Raw genomic sequence first — 20,063 nt, 5'->3', positions numbered from 1 at the left:
TGGTGTTTGATGTATGCAGGAGCTAGAAGAGAAGCCAACCATAATGTTGAGTGGTCACCATGAAAACTTCAGATAGAAGGTCTAAAGGTGATCATTGATGAAGGTGGCGGATAAGACTATAGACCGAGCCTCTCAGTAATCACGGTGATGCCTCTCTACTTAAATTTTTTCCGCTCATTTCATCTCTTTAAGAGTTCGTTCTTGTCTATAGAAAGAGAGAGGTGTCTCTCTCTTACTGATCGATCCGTTGAATAAAACGAGAATAATCTTGCATTATAGGAAAGAAATGAATGTACAAACTAAGAGTTGAAAAATTGAACCCGGTCTCATACACATCGAAATGTCAATTATCTCGAAAGAACAGAACAAAATAAATACCCAATACCTTAAAAAATCATTGGGGGTATGTATACAAGGAATCATCCCCATCAAAGTGTTCTACTGAACCAACACTCAGTTGAAGGTTCTGGCAAGACTCATCTTTATCTCATGAAGTCTCGTAGGAAAACCCGAACCAAAACCAAAAATAGTTTATACAAGGAAAACACTTGAGAAGAAATCAAAACAAAAACATTCAAACAGTTCAATCAAGACGAAGTTTCGATTGGGTGCAAAGAGTTGATTCTCAACATATTAACTTGAGAGTTGAACCTGAACTCATTTGGTGAGAACACTACTCGACTCCGATCCAAATCCATGGAGAGGAGGCAGTGTGCTTGTTGGTGAAGAAGAATTTGATGTTGAAGATTGCAGAGCCTCGGCAAGAGGACCTCCTCTCCTTGAGCTCATACCAGGCCAGTTCAGCTGAGCTCGTTCTCCACCTTCGGTGTCTTCTTGAGTAAGTTTGAGTGAGAAATCGGGGAATGTCTGATGATGATCACTACCAGCACCACCTTCAATTGATATTGATAGACTAGTCGAGGAAACTGGCTCATTCACGTTATTAGTGCTAGTTCCGCTTTTAGGCCAGTCGTCGAAGAAATGACGAAGAACCTGATTATCTGACCTACTCTCATTGAGACTGTGGTCATGGTTGTTCCTGGTTTCCTTCTCTTGGTATCTATAACAAGAAAAAGAAAACAATTGTGAAGCCATTAGAGTAATTGCAGATTTTAGATATGCAACTTCATGGGTAGGATTGGATTGAATTGAATTGCTGGGTCCTACCCATTACTGCATAAACTTCTCCTGTACAGCTAGAAACCTAGATTTGATTCCTAAAGAACTGAAAATAATACTATTAAAAGTAGATATATAAACACTAGCTAAGGACATTGTTTATTAAAAGAGACAACATAAGAGACAGAGATTCAGTCTCTGTTACATTTTTGGAAGGCTGAATCCCCATTATGAAGGAATTTGATGCTTTATCTTTCTTTAAACTTAAGATTTAGGTATAGTATACAAAACCCATTTCACCATCATTATCATGCAAAGATTATAACAAGAGAAGGTGGAGAAATTAAAAGATTAGGAAACAGAGCATGAATGAATACCTCTGGTTGAGTTGAAGTAGATTCATAGAAGGTGAAGAAGATGGCCCATCAAGAACATAATGCTGGTTCCCAATATTCATTGCAGTGTTGGGCAAAGAAGCAACAAGAGGAGGTCTGGAGGTGGTTGTGGTGGTTGAGTTCAGGGCAACATTGCCACCGCTGCCAGCGGAAGCGATGGTAACAGTGGTTGGCGAGGATCTGGATGGGATTTCCACAGGCTTTCTTGAACGGTTACGGCCTCGGTGCATATGACGCTCGCAATACTTCTGACCGGTCACTACATCTCTAGAGCACCTCCATTTCTTCCCATCTGTTCTTCTGCATCTACCTGGTTCTGGATCCACTGCTGTTCTTCCCCAGTATCCTGATTGTAACACTTAAGAAACAAAACTAATATGTTAAGTTTGAGTGAGAGAGAATGAAGAATGCCTCCATGATCAAAGCAGCAATGAATGTGAGAGAGATGAGACTTAATGTATGTCATGAAAACAAAAAAAAACCCACATTTCAAAATAATCCCAGCTGTTATAGTAGAACAAGAAAGAAAAATCAAAGTAGAATCATTTTTCATGAGGAAAAAGATAAAATCTTACTAGCTGGCTGATAATGGTGATATTGTTGAAGAGGATGATTATAAAGCTGGTAATATGGAGGAGGAGGAGGGGAAGTATTGAAAAGGTTTTTCTTGATATGTTGAAGGAGTTGAGAAGGGACAGGAGCTCCAGCTAACATATATTTGAAGATCAAAGCTTGAAGTTCAAGTTCTTGCCACTGTGCCAAGCTGAATAAACCAATCATATTTCCTCCTATATATATATACAACAAACATTGGATTGGATCAATGAAAAGAAAAGAAATGAATTTGGGAAACAATAATAAGATAGTAATAAAGAAGAGAGGATGTGTAAGAAGAGCACAGAAGAAAGGAAGGTTTAGAAAACTTACTGGAATGAGAAGTTGTTGAATCTGATAATACTGACAAATTAGTGGTCTTGTTATTGATGATGGGTTCAGGTACAAACAGAGGAAGAGCAGAAGAAGAATCAGATGCTTCTTGATGTAGAGGAGGTTGTTCAAGAAGAAACAATCTTGGGATTTTTGTAGAAGAAGAAGAAGATGATGGGTAGTGGTGATCTGACTCATGCTGCTGGTTTCTCCATTCTGCTCTCAGATGATAGTAGTCCATGGACAGAGAGAGAATTAGAGAGAGAGAGATTAGTTAGTGATGTTTTATTTTAGTTAAGTAGTAGTACCAAGTGGGTGAAGTGAGAGAAAGCTTAGCAGGTGGGCTTTTTCAGGTGTTCCAGTGGACACTATATAATAGCTTACCTAGAGCTAGAGAGAGAGAGAGAGAGAGAGAGAGAGGGTTTATATATATATATATATATATATGACTGACATGACAGTGGGTGGTACTTGTTTAAGGGCCAGTGGAGATGCCTCGGGCACATGAGGAAGAAAGACTGTCAGAATTACAGTTGAGAAATAACACAATGCTTGCTTTTTTTGCTTACAAGATACTCCTCAAAACCCAAAAAAAGAATCATTTGAGACATCTTAGAGAGAGAGATTGGTGGTGCTTCTTCCCATTACTTACTAGTCTGGTTTGCTTGAGAAGGAAACAAAGAGTTATGTGAGAAAGCTTGTAATTGTTATGGGGATTAAGATTTGTGGGTCACTGTGTGTGTGTGCAGAGCCGTGGCTAGGAATTTGAAGGCCCTGGGCGAAGTTTGATTATGGCCTTTGGTATGATAAAAAATTACAAGCAAAAAATTGAACCACGTGTCGATTAAAGACTCATAATGAGCACGATAAACTTAAACTGATAAAACAAAATCTTTGTACAACGTATCGTTTAGAGTCTAAGCGATCTTTTTAATATGATATATTTTGTATCATGATTTTCTCATAAGTATTTATGTATTGTTAGAATAAAAAAAACTTAGATCTCTTTTTCTTAAAAAACACGTCTAAAGATGAAAGATATGCACCCAAACAACAAAACAGTTTAAAGAAAAAGTGTGACGGAGCATAAATAAGAATTGATTTAGCAAGAATCTTCTCAACTTTACAATTATAAGGAAAAGGAAAAAAGCGAGTGATGGGTTTCGAACCCGTGTCTCAGGTGTGGAACTCCACCAACTTGACCACTAGAGCTGATGGAGTTTCATGTTGAAGTGTTTAGGGTTACTTATATATAACTGAGTGCGACCTTCATAAAAGGTGGGCCTCTTTGGGAGTGGGGGCCCAGGGCGGACGCCCTTCCCGCCCACCCCCAAACACGGCTCTGTGTGTGTGTGAGTGAAAAGAGTTTGTAATTTGTTGGCTTTTTGGGTGGTAAGCTTATGATTATGTTCATTTCTTAACATATTAGTTAGATCTATATATTTGTCCAACATTAAAAAAAGAAAAACACCAACTATTTTAGTAGTATTTCATACACCAATTTCTAAATATGGATAGAAATAGCTTATTTGTTTATCGTATAAATAAATCTTCAGATTAAGAAATGTACAATCTTTTTTCTTAATATATTTCAGTTTGGGTCTCAAAAGAAAATCTATCTAATCATTTCAAATGTGTTTGATCGAGCATATTAAATACTCCCTCCGTCCCAAATTAAGAGTCCCATATTGGTAATCCAACTTATTTTCATATTTTTTCTTCTTCCAAGTTTACCCTTATTTATTTGACAACTTTTCTTGAAGCAATACAAGGATTATAATTTTCATTCTAGAAATACATGTAACTTTTCTTGAAGTAATTAACTTTTCTTAAAGTAATTAAAAGATTCCAAAGAAAAACCAACTTTTGTATTGGAAACTGTCAAATATCTTAATTAGCTGAATTAATGCACCATATATTAAAAGTATCACAGAAAGAGTATTCATGGAAAAGTAAGGGGATTTTATATGATATATTAGGAATGTGACTCTTAATTTGGGACATCCAAAAAAGGAATAGTAGACTCTTAATTTGGGACGGAGGGAGTAACAATTATCTAGTGGTGCGTCAAGCTCAACTTAACCGTAGCATTCAAAATATCTGGTCGTTTAGACAGTCGTATTTCAGATCTTTTAGGTAGTTTTTGAATGTTAGAACACCGGTCCCTATCAAAGCTTCGTCTTGTCGGCCTAGCATGCTGGTTAGAATGATTACCCGCTTCACACTAACCAGATCTAGCTTGGGTGACCCAACCCAATTGACACCTCCAGCACTTTGTGATGAAAAACTATTTGAGAAATGCAATCAATCCTTTGTATAGAAAAGAAATCCGAATTGAAAATGGAAATCTAGGATTGTCCATATGGTGTGTGTGTGTATATATATATATATATGAAGGGATGAAAGAGCAAATATTTTGGAGGTTTGGAGTAACTAGCAAAATTAAGTAATGGTGTGTTTGGTTGCAGGATTCCTAAGTAGGATTCCTATCAAAAGTGGAATTTGGTAGGAATCATGAATCCTTGGTCTGTTTGGCTACCAAGAATCCTAGGACTCTTGAATCCTAAGGATTCTTAATTCCAAAATTTGTATTGGACCAAAATCCCACCCTACCCCCTAGGATTTGCTAGGATTTTGAATTAATGAACCTAAATTTCAAACTTAAAATCAACAAAAAAAATATTTCCTTCTACAAAATTATTATTTTTTTCCAAAATCATTATTTTTTTCAAAAATCATATTTTTTCTAAATACGTTTAAAAATACTCAAATAATAATAAATGATAGGATTCTTAGTTGCCAAACAAGCTAAAAATTATTACTTGGATTCATGAATCCGTGGAATCATGAATTCCAAGGACTCATGAATCCGCGGATTCATGATTCCGCCATCCAAACACACCATAAGTTTAACCGAGGATGAGTAGTTAACGACCGGATTCATCACAACATTCAAGACGTTGAATTCGAGGCGGGGAACTCCAGGTACGTCTCTGTCTACCTTTCTCCACTTCAATTATTTCTGTAATTTCTCATCCTGACCCTTACACTTCCTTCTATTCACGGAGAAGTCCTTACCCCTTCCCCGTGTGAATTACTAGTATTATCATGTCTCTTCTTATTTTATACACTTCGAGATATTCCCCTACTAATTTTGTATTTACTTTATAATTCTCGAGACGTTTGCCTCCAAATTTAAGTTTAATTTACGAAGATACTTGCTTGAGCCATTAAAATTGTCCGGTCAAGCCGTCCCAGTTATCATATAGGTCAGCCTAGCTAGGTGAGACCGTAGGATGGGCTTACCGGGCTATAAAAGTGACAAAAACAAATTTTGATGAACTTACTGGAAGCCATGGATGAATTTGCTAGGGAAACTCGAAACAAGGCAATTTCGATTTTGTGTCCCCTTAGTTTAGTGTTTGGGCCAACAAGATGGGAAGAGCGACCCAACCTAGGCCTGCCCCCTTAGGTGGGCCTGGCTATGCCCCTAATTGTCGTCAGGACACCAACCAGGAAGACAGTGGGCCAAGTATGAGGGCCCGAAAATATAGACTCCCAGCCCACATGGGGCCATCCGGCCATGTAACTTCTCATCATGTGAAGTGTATAAACCAACTAGCCTTTCTAATGTGGGGTCAATTTTTCAATGCTCCCAGTCTCTACTAAATGTTGGGTAAGATCCCATCTACTCACCCAAACCAAGCCAAAAGCGACCCAAGCGTTAAGCCCAAACCCAAACTTGATACGATCCTTAAACCGACCCCCAAACTCAATCTGAACCTCAGGACCGACCACAATGGCAGTCATCTAACAGCTTCCTCGGCAAGCTGGTTGGCCGAGCAATGGGGCTCTTCTTTTACCTCTCTTGAGGAAGAAATCTCTTATGAACTAAAAAGATAAAAAGTGAAATATTGATAACTGACCAGCCAAACTCATCAACAAACCGAAGTTAAAGCACAAGAAAAAGTAAAGCTTACAAAAGAAAATAAGAACATCTCTTTAGAAACCCATAAAGGAAAAGAAAAGTTGAGGCCGGTTTCAAATTACCAAGGACGCATCTATTCTCCCCTTCATCTATATAGAACTGATCTAGAATTTGGAAGTTCTTTTTCTTTTAAGAGTGTGTGTAAGCGATGGGAAAAGAAATGAGAAATCCAAACTTTATATAAAAATGATACAACCACCTAAAAGATCAAGCCTGCCCCAAACCTAAATGGGATGGAGAACCCAAATTTAAAGTGAGAAAGTTCATCAAGAGAAAGAAAAGTGACCAAAGAAAAAAGGTCTTTGATCCGTTGAAGTCTGGAATAGGCTTTTGACTTATAGGCGGTCATATCATTGTTGAACTTGAAAGGCGGTTTAATGTGTTGCTTTCCATTGGGAAGAGCTAAGTTTGATTCTTCGATTTCCCTAGAAAACGATGGGAAATCCTTACGTACCGTATATGTACAAAAGTAAGAATGACAATCTCACAAGAGTAGATCTATCTAATATCCTCCACCAAGTTTTCATAAAAAAATAAAATGTTGAACCATACACATTTAACTTTTAAGCAAAAAAAATACAATAATAAAAGCCTGTCAGATAAGAAGTGTTTGGTAAATGGTAGAGAAAAAGTTGAAGGGTTTTCTGAGCAACTATTCAATAATCAAAGTTGAAATTCTCAACTAACTTTGTGACTAAAATATCAATAAATAAAGTTGGTAGGCATCTTTGTAATTTCACCTTATGCTTTTTGTAATTTTGTTATAGAGAGAAAGGTAGTGTGATCTGAGGCTGAAGACCTTTAAAGCTACCCCTGTTCATACTTCATAATCACCTGCAATAAGAAAAAGAAAAACCCCATCATTTTAAAGTAAAAGCAAAAGAAATTTTAAAGAAGAATAAGAAGATATACTAATAGAGATTGACAAAAGAAAAGATCTAGGGTTGTTTGCAGCAGCAGAGCTAGTAGAGATGAATAGTTTGAAGCAAAAATTGGAGCAGGAAGAGTCACAGATTTATCGAGCTCAGAATTCAGGTAATATTAGCTTCAGTGAAAGCCAAACAACAGAAGATAGAGATGAGGAAACGTCAAGAACCGCATTAGCTGTATTTCGAGCAAGAGAAGAAGAGATAGAGAAGAAAAAGTTTGAGATGAAGGAGAAAGTTCACGCTCATTTAGGTCGTGTAGAATCAGAAATCAAGCGCCTATCTGGAATTCGACATGTGAGTTTTCTCGTCAGCTCTTCTTTTCTTGTTTTCGATAGGCAAAGCTGGAATAAGTTAGAAATTATGTTTCATGCTAATACTAAAATAAGATATGCATCACTGAAATCGAAATGGAAATACAAAAGCAAAACAAATAATCTGACAGCAACATGGTTGATCTAAAAGATAATATCATACTATCTTCAGAATTGTAATATCCTGGAATATTAAATTAATGACTGCGTTTAAGGTACTAAGTTTGTCTTGCTTAATTATCTATAATAAGTACGGTTTTCTGATAATTTACTGTAACAATAAAAACTGGCATAACGATGTTTCTTTCTTTCATGCGAAATTGTAACCATAAATTCATAATAGGAACTTGAAGCACTGGCTGACCCAAAGAGAAAAGAAGTTACCATTCTGCGTAAGAAGATTGATACCATTAACCGCGAGTTGAAGCCACTTGAGAAGAGCTGTCAGAAGAAGGTAAAACATTTTCTTAATTTCCTTTAAATAAAACATATACTGCTAGATACCTAATCAACAGTTAAACATAACTGGTTTTCGATTATTTTGTTAGATTTATATAATTAATGATACAAAATGTTGATAAAATATCACAAGAGTAGGTCTGACTAATGAGTTGTTACAGGAGAAGGAATACAAAGAAACCCTTGATGCTGTTAACGAAAAGAACAAGGAGAAAACACAACTTCTTGCTAAATTAATGGAGGTTAGTCTTCATAAAGCATCTTAATTCCGACGTTATAAAATTCTGCAGTTCTGTTTTATTTTCTCTCGTAATATTCCATTTAAGATATGTTTGATGATTATTTATAATGTGTAATTGTCAGCTGGTAAGTGAAAGTGAAAGAGCAAGGATGAAGAAGCTGGAGGAGCTGGGAAAACACATTGATTCCCTGATGGACCACTGTTGATTGACACAACTACTATGTTTTTTTTACTAATAAGAATTTAGTATTTTCGGGTATCAGGTGTAATTTCTGTGTTCCATTTCTAGAAAAGAAAAGGATTATTGAATGGATTAACCTTAGTTTTGTAATTAAGTTCTCCACTTTGGAGCTGATCTGTTTGCTAATACATTTAAGGAAACACTGCTCAAAATTATTTACATTAATCCTACCAATCATATATAAATCCTATATGGAAGAAGGTGAACTACAAAGAAAGCTGATTATAATATAACTATATACCAACATTAGGCTCCTAATTCTTTTTCGTAATGTTTCACTTCTGAAAAACTGGAATCAATAGTTAGTTATTTTGATTATTATGCTCTGTCACAATATGATTCTGTTTTTAAGCATTCATGATCAATAAGAGAAATGTGTCTCGGTGTCTGGTTAGTGGGTTGAAGAAGACCAAAAGCTGATCAATCTGGGTTTTCTGGACAGAAACTTATTTCCAGCCTGTTTCACAATACTTCATTCAATTTTCTTGGTAGGAATTTATGCCTGATTTCAACCAACAAATGATTGCTTCAGAAGTAAATGGACAATTGTTTGTGAAAATGATCTACCTTGTGAAAAGAAAATCCGAACAAAAAATAAACACACTTGAATCATCTCGTGTCGCCTACATGAAGCAGTTTGACAGTGTATATTGATTCATTTTGATAAAACAAATTGACGAATGAAGTGAACTTTCACTAGTAAAAAATATCACACACTTAATGAAAGAACTCACAGATGAACTCCTGAATCCCTTTCACTTACATTTGGAGTACGTCTCGAAGACTTGAACCACTCCTCACGTCGAGAGAAGATATTTATACTCAGTCAGCAGCTTTGGGATATCATCCATACGCAACTATCAGCATCAATCAAACAACTAAAATGAGACAAATATGGTGGGGGAGAGGACTTAATCCTAAAATCCAAGGAATCATAATTACTATATAACTCAAGTTGGATCACACATAACAAAACGATGAATTATGAATATAGTCCTACACCCTATCAGATAATTTAAATTCCCTTGGTGGTTGTCTTTAACATTCAAAGGTTGTCGTAGGGTCATAGAGATTAGAGATTATTTCGATCCTCAATTCAAGACCTTTCTTGTAGGAGTTTGCGATAAATGATTTAACAGCTATAAAGGAGACATAAGAAGTGGCATTTCATAGACTAGTACCTGAGATGCAGTTTTGATATGATAGAAGGAGTAGATCTCCACTCCAGAAGTCCCAGTATCCGAAGACACAAAATCGGTTCCAACACTTTTTCTGCCATAGGGAACGAAATCAGGGTACACTTCGTTAATTAATGGGTGTTTGCCATTTCTCATTTGCTGCTAGCAGTTTGTAGAAACATTTGTGTGAAGACTGATCATATAGTTTCTAATTTCCAAATTGTTTGTGTGTAGTCCATTATAAGAAATTAAACCACGATTATGAGCAGTTACTCCTTTTCTTAAAAATTGAATTAAAAGAATGAAATGAAGCTTCATGTTGGTTCCTATTACAACTAACAATATTAGCATCTACTTTCGTCGTTTATCAACTAGAAACAAGTAAAGTCTACAAAGCAGAAAGCTTACAAATGGTGACGGACGACCAAACGTTTGTAGTCTCGAAGCAAGGGCCCTAACTCTTTTAATGGTATAGATCTTGGTGTAGAATTTAGCCAGTGATCACGAACTGGCTGTACCAACTACATCAAAGTAATTAATTATTGAACTGTTCCTCGAAATAAAACTGTTAATTATCAAGCTTACCTGAATGTTGATTTCCTGATCATTAGGGGATACCCTTTGTCCAGTCAGCCTTGATGCTAGTTCTAGAAATCCTTTGTCATGCATTTCATCTATGACAGGCTCAGATGCAAAGGGTGAAATTGGGATTTCTAGTCTTTGCAGAAGTTCTGCAATTGGATCTTCTTTCTTCTGCTCATTCCATGAAACATATGTAAAGAATATACTAGTGAATGAGTTTCAAACTGCTATCGCCACTGCAATGATCTTATTATTTTAGCATTTAAGAATACATGCAGAAAAAGTCCCACATGTAGAGCTTGATATACACTACATTTGAAGGTCCACGAAGGTTTATGATGGCCACAAACTTTACTTATATTCAAGCTCCATAATACATGAGGACCTTTTCTATGACCACTTCGGCCTCAACCGTCAGAGAACTAAGCCATCACCGAATGCAATACAAGTTTCAATCATCTTTGTTTACAACCTAGGCTGGCAGATATCTTGTTTTACCATCCAAATTTGATAAAACTAGAACAAGATTTTCTGAATATTTTTTTTGTAATTTAACTATCAAAATCAATATTCTCCAGTAAATATGAGAACAGCTATATGCCTTCTCTTGTCAATGGCAGTAGATAACGGGGTCACAATGTCAGATATGCCATCAGATTATTCATTACTAGCTTTGACTTATGACTTTACATTTCAAGTTTAAAAAAAAAAAGGAATTCGGGGTTGATGTATCCTAGTCTCTTACCTGCCTCAGGATCTGAAGGATAACATTGGCAAACATTTGTCACCCTTTGACAGAATAAATATGAAATACTCAGGATATGCATCAAATCATCACCATATCGTTCATCAATTCATACTCATGACCCCTTTCCAGTCTCACTATGTTAGACTTCGAAGTATGCATTAATAACTTACCATAAAATATCCTAGTATGAGATGTTGGGGCATCAGATTTCCCCACCCACCCTTTAAAAAATTGAAGAGCAGTAAATTCAAAATTGACCAAGTAAAATATCAATGTACGAAGCATCATCTTAAATTCTAAGGTCCTTCAGATGGATTTATTACCCTGAGTTCAGTTCCCTTTGTTGACCCATCCTTGCTTTCTGAAAGATTATCTAGAGGTAATGTCTGCAACCTCTTAGCAATTGGGTCATCTACAAATCAAGTTCAAGAGTTAACAGAAGTTTATAAGCTATAATACAGAACCATAACCAAAAAGGCCTCCGAAACAAATTTTGGAAAACCTAGACCAGTTAATGCCTATGCATGAAGATTGCACAGTGATTATAATATGTTCTTTAAAAAACGGCCTTACCTTCAGGAACTAACCACCACAGCTCGTCGAACGTAGTTTTCCCATCAAAACCACCAAATAAAAGATAACGTGATCCAATGGAAGTCATAGAGTGGTACGCCCGAGCGATGGGGGGATCATTGCTGGTAGATAAACGCTTCCATTGAACAGACACTAGAGCAAAAGGAACGTCATATAAGAATCTTAACAGAGACCGACAGAAAACCAAACACAAAAATGATAAGGTAGGCATAATGTTACCACATATTTATTGGTTGTGTCACATTGGACCATAGTGAAGATGCACTGATCCTATGCTATTAAAGTGTCCGACTAGTCTTGACTAGACCCCATCCCCCACTTCTGTGGTTAAACTTCATTGTTTTCTTTTATCATTTCAATCATTTGATAAAATTGCCCCATTAGTAGGAACAATTGTGAATGAACAAATGCATATGAACTCAAAGCAACCATCAATTCAATTCATGTCATTTTTATGATATTTTTTGTTACAAGGTCACTTAAATGTATATAGGACTATTTCTCATTTATATATATATATATATGGCTGACAAGCTCATATTTGTCCTTAACTAGTCGGGTCTAATCGTAGTCCCCATCTAGCTTTCATTTCTTACCCTGGATGGTGCAAAAGAACCCCATGTATCAAAAGCACCCAATTAACTTTGTGACTGCAGCTTGGACAGGCTACATCCTAAACTGAAAGAACAGTAGTTGTAAAGCCCCAGGAACTGGAGGCAAAAGCATTAACCCTAACCTAATAAAACTTGGATTGTCACAAGCTCATCTCAATTCTCAACCCTATTCCTCTCTAGTTTTTCTATTAGAACCATCCATAGATCTTTCTCTCCAGTCCTTTTTCTTTTTTTTTTTATCTTTTTCTCTTATACCCTTCCATTTTTCTCCATCTCTTCTCTGGTTCAACTTAACAAACACGAGTCTTCTCGATTGTACCTCACGTTGGCTTGAAATGTATATATTAAGCTAGACATGAAGTTGGCTCACTCAGGCTCAAGTTTTGACTTGTTGAATGCTGAGTAAGTGCAATCCAATCTTATGCAGTTGCAAAATATATAAAAGAAAATGTATAACGTAATTCCCGAAAGCAATTATTAGCAATAACCCTCACATTAGAATCAGGCGCTCTCCCACCTAATCACTAAAAATAGAATCTCTCTGATTTTTTTCCCTGAAAGTGAGAATCTCTCTGGTGATACTTACATAATAAAGACCGAACTTTCAATTTCATCGAGTCAAAAAAGTGTAGAAGCAAACGAGTCTCACAGGGACTAACCTCTGTCTAAGACAATGCAGTCATTGTGATAAACATCATATCGACTCAACCAACCACCAGTGCCGTGCCCTCCAAATAACAAAAGCTGCAAAACATTATGAATTCTGGGTAGTCACAACTCACAACAATATTACAGATATACATAGCACAGAGAACTAACTGCACTCCTTTATGTCACACGCAAGTACCTTTAACACCATCTTGGGTACATAGAAATATTCTTCTAAACATGTACCAGAAAGATTTTAAGTTTGCAAGAAAAGGGGGACTCAATCAGTAGAAAAGCTGGAAATATGTTTAGCAGAAAAATGAAGCAAAATATCCTAATGTTCTGAAAAATTGTTTAGCTAGTTCTTGAAGGAAGAGATTGCAACAGAGTACTTGAAATTTCCAGGTTCATACAATTTCCATCATTCTGTTGGTGGAAATTCACGTCCACTAATCAACCAATTATATCAAACTATGAGATATGAATGAACAGGTCTCACAACCAAGATGTTTGTTATTATAACAAGTTACTTGCACCTTAATGCTAGACTACATAGGTGCAAGGCTAAAGGGGAGTGCCCCTAAATACCCATCAGCACTTGATAACCCTTCAAACCCTCCAAGTACCCCAGGAAGCCATGTAAGAATTATGATATAATGGGTTTGTATTATATGAGATCTTGTCAACCGTGGTACTTGAATAGTTATCCTGATGTTTCTCTCATTTCCTCTGCCGGCCATCTACTTAATTCCTAAGCATTAACAGTTCATTTGTCTCGGGTCTTGAGTAAAATGGCCCCGCATTCAATTTTTCGTCTTATCGTGAAAGGGCTACTTCTGGTTGATGTTAATTTATTCAACAAGCAAAATTTACAGTATCCAAAGACTATTGCAGTAAAACATGGACTACAGTTACGAGTTGGTTCTTTCACTGGTTTTTGGTTTTTCGGCCTCATACAAAACTTCTACTTATCGGTTGCACAGATACACTTGCGTGAAAAGGAACTTCTAAGAAAATATGTGGGATAAAAGCGTACACAGAAGTTACAACCAAATAACTCATTTCCATAAAACAGGTGGAAGACGAACAAACATAAAGAATAAAGTAGATTAGGTTGTTGAGACATAATTACATAATGTCCTCCAGAAGTCATTGTATGGCCACAACGAGCAGAAGGCTGTTGACCAGGAAGCTTTAGCTGAGTCCAACCTGGTGCTTCATTCTCTTCCTTCCACAACAAAAACAAGATCCACAATTGAAATGAAAGAAAAAAGTAGGAAGAACCTTATAACAAGGACGATTCAAATATGTTTCTGCCTGTTCATGTGGTCACTATAAAGTATGAATTCATGCCCTTAAATTTCAAGGTATTCCTATATATAGAGGAATATTGCATGAACATTGAAATTGTAATGTGAATCGGGATGGAACCCAGATTGCCTCTTGAAACCCAAACAAAGCGTTTCCATAGAAAAACAACCAATTACGGACCATGTTACAAAAATCACAAACCTACATGGTGTGAACTAGTTGTCTAGTTGAAGGAAGACACAATAACTCAAATATCAATTCTAAAAGCTTTGGGCCATTAAATATTACCTTCATCAACAAGCCCTTTCAAAGCCCACAAGTCACCCATAATTGGTCCTCCGCCTCCTGACCAAGTGCATAAAATAACTGTCAGCTAAACAAATTTTCAATGCTTAACATCATTTTATGTCTTCCCTTTCATCTGTTATTAAGATGGAGTACGAATACAAAGTCGAAGATAGGAGGCGAAAGCAATGGAAGAGAAAATACTATTCGAAAGGAAAAAAATTGAAAAGAAAAGAACCACAAGACTACCCTCACTATCAAGTCTACACTGTAAAGACCGGAACTCCAGTGTCCAGTCAATACTTCCACATGATAATGTGAGATTCTTTGTACATCTTACGTGATATCTGTACGCAGTCGTATTAAGACCAGAACATGTCAATCTAGGTTACTGTGTTTCGTGTACGTGTAGCAATGTTTGATCCAAATGCTAAAAAGAAAAAAGTAGAGGGCATGATATCTAAGACAACAAAAAAAAAATATACTCTCATTGCCTTCTCATCAAAATGTGTTTACGCTTTAAATTTTTCAAGTCACATTTTCTTGCACCCCAAAAATAAAACTCACCCATATAAATGCTATGAACTTCCATAGATATATACATATAAGCAGTAAAAGAATATAACTGGATACTCAAAAATTTACCTCTCCCACCAAAGACAAGCAAGCGTTTCTCAACCATAGTGGCTGTATGCCCACATCTAGGAGGTGGTAAAGATCCAGAAATTGATAACTCAGTCCACTCAAGTGACACTGTCCAAGGCCACACCACACAATATATCAACTAGGCTCATTATCATTATGAGTTACAGAGTAGAAGATGATAAGAATAAAATAGCAGATTTACTTGTGTCCAGGACATATACATCTGACAACCACTTTTTACCATCCCAACCACCATACCTACAAGTTACAACATCCAATTTGTGATTAAAATGTCACGACAAGGGACAGGCAGATACCAAAAAAAGTATTAAATGTACTATTACTCACATAACAATTTTTCGGTTTCCAATAGCTGAAGCAGAAGCAAAATCTCGAGGTGAGGGTAAATCACCAAAACTAGTTAGTTCCGACCATTGCCAAATATCTACAATGAATGCAGCAATGAATTATAGACAACCAAATAGTATGTATAGTAGTAGCACAACATGGAGGTCTCAAGATTCTCACAGGTTTGTAGTACCAGACCACGGTGTATTATGGGGCATGACAATATGAACAAATTCATATGGACCACAAAATATGTACTACATGACTTAAATGTATTCTTATTCTTACCAGTATCGAGCATCCAAAAATCTCCCAACCTGACAAACAAAATTCATTCATCAGCATAGGCAGGGAACATGTTAATGAAAGCAACTTTTTCTACGGTTAGAAATTTTGGGTTATACCACGTGCATGTTTCGGTCACCTAAGTCTTGGAGCTCTCCATCCTTGGGTATCTCATGAATCACTTTTTCGATAACATACTCTCGGGGAAAAGCTTAACCAGTGATTCTATTCTTTTTAATTCGAAGTGACACATTTATCACTGGAGTAGAAAATATCATGGGCGAGACACAAAACCTTCACGGATAGGGTGGAGAATTGGGACCTTTTGGTTATCTTTTGTTATTTTGTCTAAATGCAGTCAATGCCCTAAGGGTCCCTTGTAAATCCTCTTTCTCTTCTCAATTAAACCAAACTGTTCAAAAAAAATGTGAGGAAGAAACATCTTACAGCCCAGAAGGCATGCAAGGGTACAGAAGGAGTTCATTAGGTTCAAATACAGGATGCATTTATCTGAGATAAAGACCAATATGATTTGAACATGCTTATAAACCTTTATGGAGATCACATGGCGATGCTTTGATATCACAAGAAATAAGCAAATTCTAAATTTTTAAATACTAATGATTAATGAATGAGGAACATAAATTTGAAAATGAGAAAAGTTTTGAGATATTTCCCGACTGCTAATCCACGTATGAGTAATATGTTGAACCGGATAACTTTTGCAAGGATAATCTCCTTTGCCAGGAAATCATACCTTGGACTCCCGATGTCTACTCAGATGTGGTGGTTGAACATTGCATATTGTACAAGGGAGTGACACGAGTTTGTAAGAACAATGCAATGAAGAGTCCTTGGCTAATTTTGGTTAATGATGTTCAACAAATCCAGATGAAACATACTAAAACTCGCATAAGCTCTTCGCTACCAAAGTTTAACAAGTAAAAGCATTATAAATTACGGGCTGCTCATTTCTTGATCACTTCGTACCAACAGGATAAAACTTCAGAATCATGATTTAAGGCTCACTGCTCTGATCAATCATACTCTCCATAAGACTGCCCCTGAATTATCACCAGTCTCCTCTATGGTCCAAACTCCAAAGGGTATGTAAACCTATAATTAGCTTAGATATAGTACATAAATGATAATCTAGGATCTAAATATTTAAAAATGATATCCTGTGCCCCGGACACTTTTTGGATATATTCATTCAAATTTTCAAAAAAATATATATATAATGCATAACGGACCTCTTACCACCAGAACGCCCACCGAAGACGAACATATTGCAATCAATGGCAGCAGCAACATGAAAGGCTCGAGGACTCGGACCCACTTGTCCATCAGACCCATTTCCAGTACATTCAGGTTGACACCATAAATTGCTCTCTGCGACATCACAGAAACTCAAACCAATTTATAATTGCATATGCGGCATCATATTATCTCTTTATGCCAAATATAAAGCATTAGAGCGCCTTCAAAGAGGTGGGACAAATTAGGAACTTGAGATACTACAGATGGATGCTACTGTTAAATGTCCAAGTCTAACAACAATTGTATTATGGTAATGAAACTACTTCAGTTTTTTCCCAGAGAAATCAACAAAGAGGAAACATTTGACGTGGCAACTAACATTAAATTCTTCAACATCTTATTCCTGTCTCCCATCCACAAAGGAGAAAATAAGTCCCCAAATTTGTGTAGCCCCATCATCAACCTAAACAACTGGCATGACAGTATTAAGCTGAACCGTAGCCATGTGTACGCACAAAAATTACTGGTTTCAGTTAAGCTAGAATAGAAGGGGAAAATCTCTGAAACCAAAACTGAAACAACTTAAAATATGTTTCGAAGTGTAAAAGGAGGTCTTACCACCTTGGTAAGTTATACATCTCCCAAGCACGAAAATTTCAATGGAGTGCTAAGCGCAGCAAACCATGTACAAACACCGATCTTGTTTCTTATAACAATAATAAATATTTGTTTTAATCATTTCTTAGATGGACATAAGTAATCTCCCAATCTAATATGTTACTTCTACTTGTTTTATTCTTACAACTTCCTATCTTTGAAAAACAGAAAAAATGAAACTAAATAACAGTGCTAAACTTTTGGTCAAAGATTTAAATCTTTGGCTAGGTATACAAAGTTGTGGTTGAGATCACTTGTAAATGGCAAACCAAGCAATGCGTATATTCTGCCCCGTGATTTATGTGGGTAAAAAACATCACTTATCAGCAATTGAAGCCAACACAAAATTGGCTCCAAATGATTTTTTGAATTATCATTTCAATAAATATACGGTATTGGTTCACTAAACATACAGAAAATAATAGTTACCAAATTTCTATCTCACACCATATATCTTGATAACTCAACTTCACATTTCAGGTTCTCCTAATCATACGGAGATGTAACTTGAAAGATTTAGGTTTTGGATGAGGAAAACCATATACCTCCATATTTATTTATAATAGAAGAGAATTACAATGGTTGGAAATAAATCACGTAAACATAGAAATAATCCTAATTTTCTAGTGTATCCATATTATGGAGATATATATGAGAATATTTCCTTGATTGTATCTTGGGTAGGAATACTTGACTTATGTACCACTTTTACCCTTATTATAACTGTATGAAAGTTGTAACAGTAACATCAAGGGCCTCCAATTACCTGAAGGAATCAACTGAAACGTGTTCTACAGCCACATGACCAACTCGGCAACAATCAGCTCTATGGTGCCAACTGCCAAATGACTCCCCATACTGGGTTTCATCATAGGCAGCACAAGCAATACTTTTTTGTCTCGGATTTGTATTTCTACTCTTCAGTTAAGATGTTAATTAATTTTTGTCTCGGATTTCTACTCTTCAGTTAAGATGTTACTTCCTTAGTTAGGAGGAAACGAAAGATACCTACATCTATGTGGGTGCTCGATCAAGTCAATCTACACACTAGAAGTCTAGAACTACCACTACATTCAAGAGGGCAAATATAAACCATTGAACTAGGATATACCGTATGTCATTACAATCGATGCTACGGATCGATTTAGTTCACTCCAAAAGAAAAACTTAACTTTTCCTCAGTCAATAACAAATACTCGTATCTAATAGTCAATAATTGTCAGATACTCGCAGTTCCTTCAACAAGTGGTGTTGGTTAAGGGAACCCACCGGAGCCGTAGCAAAAGCAAATCTTCATAGGGCAATTGTCCCTGCTTATGGACCCCAACCTGGGTGACCTATCCAAGATTTTTCTGTGTGAGCTTGAACATAATTGTGTTAGGTCCATAAAACTTCACTCTATTTTATGTTTTTTTTTTTTAATGTCAGCATACTTTAAAGGGTAAGATTTTGTGTCTTGAACCCTAGACCTAGAGGGTGAAAACCAACTTGGTAACCACTTCAACCAAAGGTTGTTGCCTCTCTAGTTTAAGGTTATTGTCTATAATTTAAGAATGGTTGATCTAAAAGTGAACAAGATTGTAAGCCAACATAAATTACCTAATAGGTTCAATTAAAAAAACATAAATTACCTAATAACTGTACTCCTAATCAGAAAACAACATGGAATCATATTGAATTTCATAAAGAAGAAAATGAAAAACTAGGTTTTTCAACAAAAATGAGAATTGGGGATGGAAGAAGTACCAGTATCCAGAACGGTTAGATCGCCAAGGAATCGCTTTTCAAGTAGACCACCAAAGATGACGACCTTGGATTTGCCAACATTGACGGCAGTGTGGCCACTGAAAATTGAAATAAAGGATCAGTTGAGTTGAGGAAGATCAATTTGTGGAAAATCAAGATAGATTTATCATTAATTGTGACTAATAAATGTCAAAGAAGATGAAGACTTGCCTTCTAGGTTTTGGAAGTGTTCCATTGAAATCGGTAGAATCGGCTCGAACCCAGTGCATCTTCTCTCACTGGTAAATGATCTCTCTCTCTCTCTTCTGTTGGAGGGAAGTTTTTATATCAAGTGGTAATTCCCGGGAACGGAAGAAGGGAACTTCTTTATAAGCACCCGTGGTGATCGCCAAGCCCAAACCTAAGCCAGTAGTTATATTGACTGTCAAATAAATTTGACTGACTTTTTTCAATGCAAGAGCAAGTCCAATGTGGGATCCCGGGGTTTTTCTCTATTCCAACGTCGTATTTCCAACCGGGGCTCCAAATCAAAATAATATACATGTGTGAAGT

General features: G+C 36.5%; 3 protein-coding genes across 8 annotated transcripts; 1 reads left to right on the top strand and 2 right to left on the bottom strand.

The window, feature by feature from the left end:
- Nucleotides 1-291: 291 nt before the first annotated feature.
- LOC147546152 (growth-regulating factor 3-like) lies at nucleotides 292-2,837 on the bottom strand. 2 transcript variants are annotated; one of them, XM_086633968.1, is made up of 4 exons: nucleotides 2,442-2,837; nucleotides 2,090-2,302; nucleotides 1,497-1,872; nucleotides 292-1,060 (listed from the first exon to the last, which is right to left on the bottom strand). In XM_086633968.1, the coding sequence occupies exons 1-4, from the start codon at nucleotides 2,680-2,682 to the stop codon at nucleotides 658-660; spliced, it is 1,233 nt and encodes a 410-aa protein (XP_086490094.1). In that variant the 5' UTR covers nucleotides 2,683-2,837; the 3' UTR covers nucleotides 292-657. The 2 variants fall into 2 exon arrangements, with proteins under 2 accessions (XP_086490094.1, XP_086490095.1); XM_086633969.1 differs by lacking the exon at nucleotides 2,090-2,302 and having other exon boundaries at nucleotides 2,442-2,809.
- A 4,091-nt stretch (nucleotides 2,838-6,928) lies between these two features.
- LOC147546150 (Galactose oxidase/kelch repeat superfamily protein) lies at nucleotides 6,929-19,963 on the bottom strand. 5 transcript variants are annotated; one of them, XR_015239726.1, is made up of 18 exons: nucleotides 19,722-19,963; nucleotides 19,512-19,609; nucleotides 17,102-17,240; nucleotides 15,852-15,880; nucleotides 15,564-15,660; nucleotides 15,418-15,473; nucleotides 15,216-15,323; nucleotides 14,574-14,630; nucleotides 14,107-14,198; nucleotides 12,986-13,070; nucleotides 11,692-11,844; nucleotides 11,442-11,530; nucleotides 10,374-10,541; nucleotides 10,197-10,309; nucleotides 9,792-9,882; nucleotides 9,345-9,467; nucleotides 8,054-8,110; nucleotides 6,929-7,263 (listed from the first exon to the last, which is right to left on the bottom strand). XR_015239726.1 is itself a non-coding variant. In XM_086673252.1 (17 exons), the coding sequence occupies exons 1-16, from the start codon at nucleotides 19,778-19,780 to the stop codon at nucleotides 9,408-9,410; spliced, it is 1,494 nt and encodes a 497-aa protein (XP_086529378.1). In that variant the 5' UTR covers nucleotides 19,781-19,963; the 3' UTR covers nucleotides 7,837-8,110; nucleotides 9,374-9,407. The 5 variants fall into 5 exon arrangements, 1 of the variants encoding a protein (XP_086529378.1); XR_015239725.1 differs by having other exon boundaries at nucleotides 9,374-9,467; XR_015239728.1 differs by lacking the exon at nucleotides 10,197-10,309.
- On the top strand, nucleotides 7,261-8,762 carry LOC147546151 (uncharacterized). The gene is made up of 4 exons (XM_086673253.1): nucleotides 7,261-7,652; nucleotides 8,013-8,123; nucleotides 8,290-8,370; nucleotides 8,492-8,762. The coding sequence occupies exons 1-4, from the start codon at nucleotides 7,401-7,403 to the stop codon at nucleotides 8,573-8,575; spliced, it is 528 nt and encodes a 175-aa protein (XP_086529379.1). The 5' UTR covers nucleotides 7,261-7,400; the 3' UTR covers nucleotides 8,576-8,762.
- Nucleotides 19,964-20,063: the final 100 nt, after the last annotated feature.

This window comes from Eschscholzia californica, unplaced genomic scaffold (assembly GCF_041429995.1).
Source record: "Eschscholzia californica isolate CP2 unplaced genomic scaffold, dmEscCali1.0.p SCAF_4, whole genome shotgun sequence".
Classification (NCBI taxonomy): domain Eukaryota; kingdom Viridiplantae; phylum Streptophyta; class Magnoliopsida; order Ranunculales; family Papaveraceae; genus Eschscholzia; species Eschscholzia californica.
Note: the sequence above shows the minus strand (reverse complement) of the source record. Positions and strands in the feature narration are given on the sequence as shown.

Coding starts and splice junctions, on each gene's coding strand:
- LOC147546152 (XM_086633968.1), bottom strand. CDS start 2,682: ATGGACTACTATCATCTGAGAGCAGAATGGAGAAACCAGCAGCATGAG. Junction 2,303..2,441: donor TTCAACAACTTCTCATTCCA/GTAAGTTTTCTA, acceptor ATATATATATAG/GAGGAAATATGATTGGTTTA. Junction 1,061..1,496: donor CTACTTCAACTCAACCAGAG/GTATTCATTCAT, acceptor TTCTTGTTATAG/ATACCAAGAGAAGGAAACCA.
- LOC147546151 (XM_086673253.1), top strand. CDS start 7,401: ATGAATAGTTTGAAGCAAAAATTGGAGCAGGAAGAGTCACAGATTTAT. Junction 8,124..8,289: donor AGAAGAGCTGTCAGAAGAAG/GTAAAACATTTT, acceptor GAGTTGTTACAG/GAGAAGGAATACAAAGAAAC. Junction 8,371..8,491: donor TTCTTGCTAAATTAATGGAG/GTTAGTCTTCAT, acceptor TGTAATTGTCAG/CTGGTAAGTGAAAGTGAAAG.
- LOC147546150 (XM_086673252.1), bottom strand. CDS start 19,780: ATGCACTGGGTTCGAGCCGATTCTACCGATTTCAATGGAACACTTCCA. Junction 19,610..19,721: donor ACACTTCCAAAACCTAGAAG/GCAAGTCTTCAT, acceptor TTCAATTTTCAG/TGGCCACACTGCCGTCAATG. Junction 15,661..15,851: donor TTTTTGGATGCTCGATACTG/GTAAGAATAAGA, acceptor CATTCATTGTAG/ATATTTGGCAATGGTCGGAA.